A 12,191-nucleotide genomic window follows, 5' to 3' on the forward strand; every position below is an offset into this window, starting at 1 on the left:
ACCAGGTAGCGGATTGGCACTCCAGACACCTCAGGGACGCCAGTCAGTGGAAACTGGATCCGGAGGTCTTCCGGTGGTTACAGACTCTCTGGGGTCCTTTTTCAGTGGACCTGTTTGCGTCCCGTCTCGACCACCAGCTGCCGCGTTTTTTCAGCTGGAGGCCGGACCCTCTGGCGGAGGCCACGGACGCCTTTCTACAGGATTGGAGTCGGGAACAGCCGTTTGCGTTTCCCCCGTTCTCCATGATAATGCGAGCGGCGGCCCAAATACGCCGCCAAGGAGCGGAGTTGGTGTTGGTTACACCGCTCTGGAGGTCTCAAGTGTGGTTTCCGGTTCTTCTGGAACTTTCTTGGGATTTTCCAATCCTACTCCCCCTGTTTCCTCTGCTCCTGACAAATCCGGATCGGGAACCGCATCCTCTCATCACGCAGAGCTCTCTCCGCCTCGTGGCATGGAGGCTCTCAGGAGACGCTGGTCGCTCCCAGGCCTTTCGGGGTCTGCTGAACACTTGCTCTCCAAAGCATGGGCTGATAGTACGACGAAGCGCTACAGATCCGCTTGGCTTAAGTGGATGCGTTGGTGTCTACGAAGGGATTTGGATCCCTTGGTCGCAGGCCTCGTTCCCGTGCTGAATTTCCTGGCTCACCTAGCCGACAAGGGCTTGGCCTATAGAACGATCAATGCTATTCGCTCGGCGATTTTGGCAGGCCATGACAACATCGATGGCCACCCAGTAGGGGAGCATCCTTTTGTTTGCCGGCTTCTGCGGGCTATTCGTCTCGCGTTGCCTCCTGAACCCAGGTACTCCGTCCTTTGGGACGTCAATTTGGTTCTGAACTTGTTCTTGTCCTGGCCGGCCAATTCCTATCTGTCTCTTAAGGAACTGTCGGCAAAGTTGGCCATGTTGATTTCTTGTAGACGCGTCTCTGACGTGCGCGCGCTGGATATATCTGCACGCATTTTTTCCCCGGATGGGGTCACTTTTACCGTGGGTCGACGCACCAAAACGTCGTCGCGATCCATTTCCTATCCAGCTTTTCTTGACACTCCTAAGTTGTGTGTTGTGCAATGCCTCAAAGCATATGAGGATCTGACCTTGGATTTGCGCCCCCCGGGCGAACGTCAGTTGTTGATTGCTCTGCGGAAGCCACACAAAGCTGTCTCCTCCCCCACTATTGCTCGGTGGGTGCGGTGGGTCATGCAAGAAGCAGGCATCAATACTACTCTCTTTGGAGCACATTCTGCCAGAGGGGCCATGGCCTCTAAGGCGTTCTCGGTGGGTGCTCGCTTGGAGGACCTAATGCGAGCGGCGGATTGGTCCTCGGATTCCACCTTTAAGAGGTTTTATTTTAAGCCGGTGGTGGATTTGGCCCAGTTGGTGGTAAGTAAGCTTTAAACTATCATAATCTGAAGCCTCCGGTCCTGACATAGAATCGAAATTTGCCTAGCTTACGTAACGGTAAGTTTCAATTCTATTAAGGACACGGAGGCGAGGATTATCCCACCCAGGCTACACAGTGGTGTCTCTACCCACCCGTATGGCAGTAAGTAAAGCGTTTTCCTTTACATTGTCTGTGCTGTATTAGTCACTGAATGCTCCTCGCCTTATTGTTGCATTCCTGGGCCACCTCGCTTACGCTGTTTCTTTTTCGACAGGCAACGAGGGTGCTAAGCAGAATCAATGAGGTTCAGGCGTGATCTGCGCGAAGAAAGAGGAGGAAGAGGAAGAGAAGGCCGGGTTTATAGCGGTGATGGACAGAGTGGAAGGACTATGGACTGTCATTATACAAAGAGACTCTTGGGAGTTGTTGTTTTGATCTGTTGAACGTTCCGTCAAATGCTTTAGGCCTTAAAGCATTTTTTGTTACTATCATATATCTTTTCCTAAGCTGCTGTGGAGTCTTTATGTTAATAAAGCGAAGGAAGATATAGCATAATCCTCGCCTCCGTGTCCTTAATATAATTGAAACTTACCGTTACGTAAGCTAGGCAAATTTCGATTCATCATCCCAAATGTAAAATTCGCTATTTAGAAAATCTCAATTTTGCGAGGAATAGCATTTAAGGAATCTCTATTAGAGATTCCTTAAATGCTATTCTTGAAACATTTTAAAATTGCGAATTCGCAATTTTCGGCCGCTATTTACCACGAAGTCAAACCTCGTGGTAAATAGCGAAAACTTAGAAAAATGCTTTTAAAAGCATTTTTCTAAGTTGCATGTTACACACACACATGTCCTTTGGACATGTGTGTGCGCAACACCTGTTGAAATTTGCATTTAAAGGGTGCTACAGGGTGTCTTTTGGACACCCCTGGCACCCTTCAAATCGATATCTTATTTACGATTAGCAAATTGCTAATCGCAAATAAGGAATACTCCTCATTCATTCCTATGGGCCTTTTGGCCCATAGGAATGAATGGGGAGTTATTCCTTATTTGCGATTAGCAATTTTCTAATCGCAAATAAGGAATCTGTAGGAATCGCATTTAATTTTGCGATTCCTACATGAATCCCGTTTTGCGAGTCTGTAATAGCAATTCCTTATGAATCGCTATTTCAGACTCGCAAAACGGGTCTTTCATGAATCTGGCCGTAAGTTTCTCTGTATCTGTTCGTTGTGGCCTTTTTGGGGAGCTACCGTTTAAATTGGCTTTTTATGCTGTAACTTTTAATTGTGTATTGAGGATTCATTTTTGTATGTTGTACGCATATTTTATGTGTGCTTTTATGGTCATCAATTTGATCGAATAAATAATTTTTTATGATGACACATGTTCCCTCCCAATCCTTTTGTGACTCCACATTGGGACCTTAACTTGGTCTTGACATTTTTCATGTGTACACCTTTCAAGCTGATGCGTAGTTGCTCGCTGAATTTATTACATTTTAAGATTCTTTCTCATCGCGATTACATCAATTTGTTGCTCGAGTGAACTACAAGCACATTCAGTGCAACCACCATACACTACTCCCTTTCGCAGTGGGCAATCCATCGTCCTGCTTGCTTTGTTTGTTCCACCCTTCGAAAAAAAGAGGATCCTTTGGCTGGACCCCCAAAGGGACTTTAAGCTTATAGACTGGACGATCAGCTTTTTAAGGGGTTTCCCAGGGTGAATTAAGGGAAGGAAAGCTGTGCAGAAGAGGATCCTATTGAGGCAATTAGTCCTCTGCAACAAGATCTACTATGCACTCTTGAAGTTGTGAGAGGCCATCCCTCCAGAGCTAAGGCTGTCCACCTTCATTAGCTCATGACATCTTGTTTTCTTTGACATGTGCCAGGCTGTAACATGGGTGTCAGTGCATACATTCACAAGCACTACTGTATTGACAGCAGGTCTGGGGGTGGGGGAGGAAATGTTATCTACTCCTGAAGGACGTTTTGGTTTGAGCCCACTCCTCAGACCCCCCATCTGGGGAAGTAATGCCTTAGTATCCATTTCAAGGTGAGAATCTGCAGTCAGAAGAATCCATCAGAAGAACAAGTTTCTTACCTTCAGTAATACTCTTTCTAATGGATACGCTATCAAACTGCAGACTCCTAGCTCTGTGGAGTGGCTCTTTTTAACATCTAAAAAGACCCCAATTTGGAGATCAGCTCATTGGTGCCAACTATTGTTCTTGCTCTGTGTCTGAGTGCGCGGATAGGGAAATAAGAAACTAACATCAATGCGCAGTAGTGGTGCTTATATGCGGCTCTGCTCTGTCCGTTCCAGGAGGTACGGAGCCAACATGGAGCCTCATGGCACCACCTAGCAGCGCACTGGAGCACTGTTGTACAAAGGTTTCCACAACCAGACTGGTGCCTGGGGAATATTCTAATGTGTGGAATCTGCAGGTAGATAGAGTATCCATCAGAAATGGTGTTACCGAAGGTACGTCACTTGTTAATCAGCGCAAATTCACCACATGGGTTATCTCCGTGCTAGCACCGAAATACATCTAAATGGGAGTGTTACAAATTTGAAGAAAGAGGTGGATTGTCAAGGCTATGATTAGAAACGAAGCAAAGGGAGATTGGTAATTTGCTCCAGAGTTTTGGTGCCATTGGAGAAAAGGTTTTGCCTTCCAGGCGAGGATGCTTGAAACAAAGAACCATTGCCATATAAAGGAGCGTGTGATGCGGGTATGAAGGCCGGTGCTCCTGTGCCTTGAAACGCTCAATGAATTAGGCATAGAGATTTGAATTCAATTTGTTTTCCAGTTGGCTACCAGCGCAAGCTGCCATGGCCAGACGTCTGAAATCCATATTTTGAAGAAGTTGGAGTCTGGCCAGCATGATTTCTGGCAGCCCCAAGTAGTATATATTTGTCTAGATTTTTTTTTATTTTTTTTTTAAGACGTTTATTAATGTTCAAAGGTACAGTACATATAGCAAAGCCTACAACCCTGCGGGCCGGCTGCAAATGAACGGTGAATCGTGAGGGTGTGGGCCATCATAAAAGGGCATGTCATTGCGTCCCTTGTGTCCCCGGTGTGCTAGGACATGGATAAGATAGTCACATTTTCGTAAGTCTAGAAAGGAAAAGTCCATAAATGACGCCTTGTTTTTCTTTTTTTTTTCTAGAACTGAGCCATGAAATCGGCAAACTAAACAAAACAGTTCGTATCGGTATGTCCCAATGTTCCTATCGCGACTTCCCCACTCGAAGTCCGCCCCACTTGCACGGTGTTAGTAGGAACCACCTCTGATCGGTGTGTTGTTTGCCGATGCTGTTACAGTGCAACTGGAGGTCAGAGGTGTGTGTGCGCAAGTGTGCCTGAACTTAGAGTGGGACAGCCCCTGTGGGCCATGGTGTGTCATCGGTCGCCGGCCTTGTTAGTGGAGCATGTTGCAATCAGGTGGAGGAGCCTCGCTGTCGGTGTGGCTATCGGCGTCTACGCCTGCAGTCGCCGTCTGTAGTGCCGCCAGCGGCTCCTACCCACTTCAACACGGGGGGTCAGAGAGGCCACCGTCTGTGAGCAGGGGTCCGATACTGCAAACATGCAAACATATATGTGAAAGTGGGTGGGGGGGGACGGTGGAGTGTGCTTGCGGGGGCGATGTCAGCAACTCTGTGCTTGGGGCGCGCTGCTGGGCAATGGCCGCTGATGGGCGCCCGCATGGGCTTTGGGTCGTATCCGAGGTCTACGCGCTGGCTGATTCTTGTCTGTGTCAGGGGGGGGGGGGGCGCCGCTTGCGGTGGTTCCTGCGATACAGCATTAGCCTCTGTGACCCACCTCCGGTTTCACTTATTCTACGTGAGCCCTCTGGCAGTGCCCTCCCCCTGCATGGACCCCAGGATGCCATCCCAGAGCTGTGCTATCGGGAACTGCCGCAGACCCGCTATTTCTTCCCGATGGAGCGCCGTGCCTTCCGCCCTGGCCCAGTTTGTAAAGGATGTGAACCAGTGTTTTGGGGTAGGCGGTTCCCGCCGTTTCCAGTGTCGCGTAAGCAGCCGTTTGGCCGTGATGAGGCCCAAATCCCAGAATCGTGCCTGTGTTTTGTTCAGTTTGGTTCTTTTATAGAGTCCGAGAATGCACGCCTCCCACGTGTCCGGCAGGCCCGGGCCCGTGCTGTGATTCAGGAGTGAGGTCACCTCCCCCCAGTACGTGGTCAGGGTTGGGCAGTGCCAAAGCATGTGCAGGATATCTGCGCCCAACAGGTCGCATCTGGGACAAACGGCAGTGTCGATCGCGAAGTATCTGTTTATTCTATCTGGCGTTAGGTATGCCTGGTGCAATATGTACAGTTGGATGATGCGGAAGCGGGAATTGCGGGGGATGTTTACGGGGCTAGCTAGTACCAGGTTCCACTCCTTATCCGTCCAATCCCTCCCACGGTGCGCCGCCCACTTAGCCCTAATCTGCTGTGTGGGTGTTTGCGTGTGGATGAGAAGCGCCTGCGCTAACCAATGCGTGATGTGCGAGCCTCTGCCCATTACATGTAGATATTGGACCAGGTGGTGCATCGGCGGCTCATCCTGGATGTCACCCCAGGAGTCAGTGTATGCCCGCAGTACCGACGCATGGAGTAGGAACTGCCCGGCCGGGAGTCCCGTGGTGTCAGATAACTCCGCGAATGAGAGCAGGGCCCCGTCAACATACAGGTCACCCATGGTCTCTACTCCAGCCGTGACCCAGTGGTCCAGATTGCGCGGCGTAACCATCCCGCTCCTCCTGGGGGTGCCCAGCAGGGGGAGGGCAGGAGCATATGGTCTGGTAGTGTGCGTCAGCTTCAGGCTGCGGAGAAAACATTTGCGGGCCACGGCCACATGCATGGGCAGGGGACGGGGTCCTTTGGTCAATGGGTGTGTTAGACGGACCGGGAGGGTCGGCCGAGATTACGGGGAGAGGTCTCCAGGGAGAGCCGTCTCCAACGACTGTACAGATAAGTAACTTCCCCCCCACAGACGGACACCACACAAGATTGAAGGTTAACGAGATTTTATATGCACTTCTTAGGTTACGTTGATATAATACAAGGAGGTCTGGACTCGGGGGTCCCCTCGGTTCTGATCTCTGGTTGAGGAAAAGGGTAGCGGGACAGTCTTAGTTACCAATGAGTTCAATAGCTCTCAATCCTCGAGCTCGGCGTGGTTGCTGATCGGGCCGTGGAGGAGCCAAGCAGGTCCCGAGATGGATGAAGGGTGGTCGGCGGGCCGTGGAGAAGCCAAGCAGGTCCCGATATGGATGAAGGATGGTCGACGGGCCGTGGAGAAGCCAAGCAGGTCCCGATGCAGATGACAGTTACAACGGTCCGCGGCCTCGCCAGCAGATCCGGACGACGGTGAAGGATGAAGGTTACGACGGCTGTGGCAGCGCCAACAGGCAGGATGATGGTGCACAGGACAGAGCTACGGCAGCGCCAGTGGTCCGTCCAGGATGAGTTCTTCTTTCGTCTCTCGACTCCAAGATACAACTGCCTTCCTGTTCTGGAGCTGCCCCAGTTATAGGGCTGGCGTGCTTTGATGTCCGGACCCTCGCACTTGGAGGTCGGGAGGTCCGGGATGAGGGAGTCCAGACACCCAGCAGGGGGGTGGAGCCAGCGCCCGGGGAGGCGATGGGCGAGCGGCACTGGCCGGGGGAGAACCATCGACACCTCTTTCTCCCATTGACTGGCCAAGTAGCTCGCTCGCCTCCTGGGTGGAGGGTGGTGCCGGAATGTCTGAGGCCGGGCTAGGCCCAGGGTTGAGGTCGATCGGGGGCCAGGCGGCCTCGTGGCGAAGTGTCCAAGATGGCGGCCCGGGCTGGGCGCGTGGGTCGGCCGTGGATCGGACCCACGAGGTTATCATGCTCGAGGGCAGGTGTCCCTGAGGGGACGTAGGACGTGCAATGGTGGTGTGTGGTGCTTGTATGACTGGCTCGGGCTTGGTCGAGCCGGGGGAGAGCGGCCCGTCATGTGGCCTGTCCAACATGCGTCCCCCCCAGCTGAAGGCGGGGAGAGTTACCCATCCTCTTGGGGACTCTCTTCGTCGAGGCGGAAAAACCGGGACAGGCCATCCGCGTTGGCGTGGTCAGACCCAGGCCGGTGTTCAACGGTAAAGTCCATACCTTGCAAGGAGATGGACCAGCGTAGCAGTTTTGGGTTTTCCCCCCGCATATGCATCAACCACTGCAGGGGTCGGTGGTCAGTCTGCACCCTGAAGTGGGTGCCAAAAAGGTAGGGTCGGAGCTTCTTGAGGGCCCATACCACAGCGAAGGCTTCCCTCTCTATGGTGCTCCAGCGTTGCTCCCGTGGTAGGAGTCTCCGGCTGATGAAGGCCACCGGTTGATCAAGGCCTTCGGTGTTCACCTGGGACAGGACCGCCCCAATGCCCTGGTCGGAGGCATCCGTCTGGACGACGAACTCCCGGCTGTAGTCTGGGGCCTGGAGTACAGGAGCGGAACACATGGCGGCCTTTAGCTGTTCGAAGGCCGCTTGACACTCTGGGGTCCAGTTCACCTTCTTGGGCTGATTTTTCGACGTGAGTTCGGTGAGAGGCCCCACGATGGTACCATAGTCTTTCACGAACCTTCGGTAGTAGCCCGTGAGGCCCAGGAAGGCTCGCACCTCAGTTTGAGTGTTAGGGGGTTGCCAGTTCTGGATGGCGGCAATTTTCAGTTGAAGAGGGGCCACTAGACCGCTTCCCACTTGGTGTCCGAGGTAGGTCACTGACCCTTGTCCAATTTGACATTTGCTGGCCTTGATCGTGAGGCCAGCTCGCTGAAGGGCTTGCAACACTGCTTGGAGGTGGTGGAGGTGCTCGGTCCAGTGGTGGCTGTACACAGCGATGTCGTCCAGGTAGGCGGCGCTGAACTCTTCGAGCCCCGCCAGGACCTGATTGACGAGCCGTTGGAACGTCGCTGGGGCATTTTTCATGCCGAAGGGCATGACCGTGAAGTGATAGTGGCCATCGGGGGTGGAGAAGGCAGAACGTTCTTGTGCTCGGGGTGTGAGGCCGATCTGCCAATATCCTGCCGTTAGATCGAAGATGCTGAGGTAGCGGGCAGCGCCCATTCGGTCGACCAGTTCATCTGCCCGGGGGATGGGGTGTGCGTCCGTTCTGGTGACTTCATTCAGGCCCCGGTAGTCGACACAGAACCGGAGTTCGGGTGTGGTTCCGGGGGCGGCTGCTTTGGGGACCAGTACGACCGGGCTGGCCCATGGACTGTCGGAGGGCTCGATGACCCCGAGCGTGAGCATCTTAGTTACTTCCGCCTGGATGCAGGCCCGTACCCGATCAGGTACGCGGTAGGCCCGGTGGCGGATAGGAGGGCTGTCTCCGGTGTCCACATCGTGCACACACCAGGAAGTGACACCTGGGGTGAGGGAGAACAGGCTGGCAAACCGTGATAGGAGGGCTTGGCACTCTTGGCGTTGTTCCTGGGAGAGGGTCTCCGAGAGTCGGACCCCATCCACGGAGCCGTCTTGCTCCTGGGTCCGCAAGAGGTCAGGGAGAGGCTCGGAGTCGTCCTCAACCCCGTTGTCTGTGGCCATCAAGAGGCTGAGTTCTGTTCGTGCAAAGTGGGGTTTCAGTCTGTTGGTGTGGAGGACTCGGAGCGGATTCCGGGCGGACTCCATATCGATCAGATAGGTGGCGGGTCCCTTGCGCTCGATTACTTTGAAGGGTCCCGTCCATTTGTCTTGGAGAGCGCACGGTTCTGTGGGGGACATTACCCAGACCTGTTGCCCCGGCTCGAATTCAATAGATGAGGCGTTCTGGTCATACCATCTCTTCATGTCCTCTTGACTGGCCTCTAGGTTGGCTTTCGCTAGGTCTCTGAACCGCTGGGACTGGTTGCGGAGGGTGAGGAGGTACCGGAAGACATCTGGAGGACTCTTGGCCGGAGGCAACTCCCAGCCTTCTTTGATCAGGCTGAGTGGCCCCCGTACTGGGTGCCCATAGAGCAGCTCGAATGGGCTGAAGCCTAGGGACTTCTGTGGGACCTCCCGGTAGGCGAAGAGGAGGCACGGCAGCAGCACGTCCCACTGGCGACGGAGGGGTTCTTCCAATCCCCCGATCATCCCTTTTAGAGTGCGATTGAACCGCTCAACAAGTCCGTTTCCTTGGGGGTGATAGGGGGTCGTGAAGCGGTAGGTGACCCCACACTGTTGCCAGAGGGACTTCATGTATTTGGAAATAAAGTTCGTGCCTCTGTCACTGACGACTTCTCGGGGGAACCCCACACGGGAGAAGATCCCCATCAGGGCCCTGCCGACCACTGGGGCTGTGACGGTCCGGAGAGGAATAGCCTCAGGGTAGCGGGTGGCGTGGTCCACTAGTACTAGGATGAAGCGATGGCCTTGTCTTGTACGTGGGTCTAGGGGTCCCACAATGTCTATTCCGACCCTCTCAAATGGGGTCGTGACTACGGGAAAGGGTTGCAGGGGGGCCTTTAATTTGCGGCCGCTCTTCCCACTGGCTTGGCACGTGGGGCAAGATCGGCAATGCTGGTGCACATCGTTTCTCATTTTTGGCCAGAAGAAGTGGGTCACTAGGCGGCTGTAGGTTTTATCTTGTCCCAGGTGCCCTGCCAGGGGGACATCGTGGGCCAGATTTAGCAGGAAGTCTCTAAAGCGGAGTGGCACCACTAGTACTCGGTTGGCCCCCAGCTCGGCGATTCGTTGCTCGCTGTACAGTAGGTCATTGTCCCAGTAGACCCAATGAGTTCCGGAGGTATCCCCTGCGCTTTGGGCGAGCGCTTGTTGTCGGAGTCCCTCAAGGGAGGGACAGGTCTTCTGCTCCTGACGAAATTGTTCTTGTGTGGGCCCCCCTTCTTGAGCCCACTGGTCGAGATTAGCAAGGTCGGAAGGTTGAGCAGGTTCGAGGGGGATGCCCTGGTCGGGGGTCTCGGCGGGGGCGACCGGAGGCGGAGGCGCCGGCCATTCTGGTTCTTCCGGGTGATGGTTGGCACGGGCGGCCATAGACCGGGTGGTGACGCACGCCCAGTCTGGGACGCCCAACATCCCCAAGTGTTCTTTTCGCTCCACGGCTGCCCACGGGGAGCTTTCCAGGTCATTTCCGAGGAGGCAGTCCACGGGGGCGTCGTCTCGGACCGTTACTTTCAACATGCCGGAGACCCCTCCCCACTCAAAGGGGACGCAGGCCATCCGACACAGACTCTCCGAGTTGTCGGCTGATCGTACAGGGCAGAGAATGTCCGGTAGATATTGTTCTGGGGTCACCAGATGACAGCGGACGGCTGTCACACTGGCCCCGGTGTCTCGAAGGGCTTCGGCCCGTTGTCCATTGATGCTCACCCATTGGCTGTACTTCTGGGTGTTAGCGGGTAGGGGGACCCGCGGGACCATGTCTCTTCCCCCTAAGCACGCGAGAGTCATGGCGGCTGGCTCCCACCCTTGATACTCTTGCTCGTCTGTTTCTGGTTCCTCGGAGATCTGTTCTTCCCCTAGTGCCGCGGCGGCCACCTGGCGGGGTCTTGGGCTCGGATACTGCGGGCAGCTTGGGTCATTTGCATAGTGGCCTACTCGTTGGCATCGGTGACATGTAACATTGGCTCTGTATCCCGGTCGCGCCGGGGTGCTGCCCCGGTTGGCCGGGGGGGTGGTGCTGGTAGTGGGGGCGGCCGGAGTGTTGTCTCTTCCTCGTCCTTGGCCCCCTCCTCCTCCTCTGGATCGGTGGTGACCATTGTTGTTCCTGTTCTGCTCGTAGGACCCATTCCGGCCCACTCGGGTGATCTCCCACCGGTCAGCTTCGGCTGCGAGCTGCCGGGGATCGGTTAACTTGCTGTCGAGGAGGTGTTGGCGTAGTTCAATGAAGCAGTTGTTGGACAGATGCTCCCATACCATCAGATTGAACAACTGCTCGTAGGTCGTGACGTTGTTCCCTCTGATCCAGCCTTCGAAGGCTCGGCTGAAGTACGTTACATAGTCCACCCAAGTTGTACCTGGAATGCGTGTGCAGTCTCGGAACCTCTGACGGTACATCTCGGGCGTGAGGCCATATCGAGTGAGGAGGGCCGCTTTCATATGGTCGTAGGAGGTCATCTGGTGGTCTGGGAGCTGTAACAGAGTATCGCGGCCCTCATTGAGGAATTTGCCCCATAGGCCGGCTCCCCAGTCGGCTCTATCGATCCGGTGCGCAGTCATCGCGATTTCATATGCCTTAAACCATTGCTGGATGTCGTCTTCTCGAAAATATTCTCGGACCACATCCTTGGGGATGTGCACTTTTTTGTCCGTGGTCCCGGGGGTGGACGGTCTGTCGGGCACCCCTAATTCTTTATTCTGTTTGCGCAGGTTGATCTCGGCTAGGTTCCGCTCGTGCTCGTACGTTAGTCTTTTTTCCTCGAGCTCCCTTTGCCTCTGTTTCTCCTCTCTTTCTTCTCGGAGGCGAAGGTGCTCTAAGTTTATTTTTTGCTCGGCCAATTTGAGTTCTATGTCCATCTTGAGTCGGGCCATTTCAAGTTCGTGTAGTCGGGCTTTTTCTCTTTCTTGGATCTCGTCTTGCGAGAGACCCGTTCTTTGCTCTTCAGGGGCCGTGTTGGTCTTTTTCGCGGTGCTTTGCTCCGGGGCTTCGACATCCCCGGTCTCTGCCCAAGATTCTAGGGCATGCTTAAAATCGTCCTTGGTACTTAGTCCGGTGGTAGCGATACCTAGTTCGATGCAGAACTGCTTTAGTTCACGATGGCTGTATTCCTCTAGCTTTTCCATTTGGAACTTCTCAGTTGATCCGCTCTCTTTAGTCGACATTGTTGTTCGTTGTGGG

The 12,191-nt window shown here is 54.2% G+C and overlaps 1 protein-coding gene across 4 annotated transcripts in view; it reads left to right on the forward strand.

Annotated features, from left to right (window-relative positions):
• The window catches only part of ABCC10 (ATP binding cassette subfamily C member 10), a 450,580-nt gene that overhangs the window by 318,914 nt on the left and 119,475 nt on the right, over positions 1-12,191 (forward strand). For 2 of the 4 annotated variants that reach the window (XM_086925989.1, XM_086925987.1), the window contains one exon: positions 1,657-1,937. The exons of the other annotated variants lie outside the window; for them this stretch is intronic. In XM_086925989.1, coding sequence (XP_086782115.1) covers positions 1,657-1,672 — 16 coding nt within the window. In that variant the 3' untranslated portion in view covers positions 1,673-1,937. Of the gene's footprint in view, positions 1-1,656; positions 1,938-12,191 lie in introns of those variants that run through there. 4 annotated transcript variants of the gene reach the window in all.

This window comes from Lissotriton vulgaris, chromosome 6 (genome assembly GCF_964263255.1).
Source record: "Lissotriton vulgaris chromosome 6, aLisVul1.2, whole genome shotgun sequence".
Classification (NCBI taxonomy): Eukaryota; Metazoa; Chordata; class Amphibia; order Caudata; family Salamandridae; genus Lissotriton; species Lissotriton vulgaris.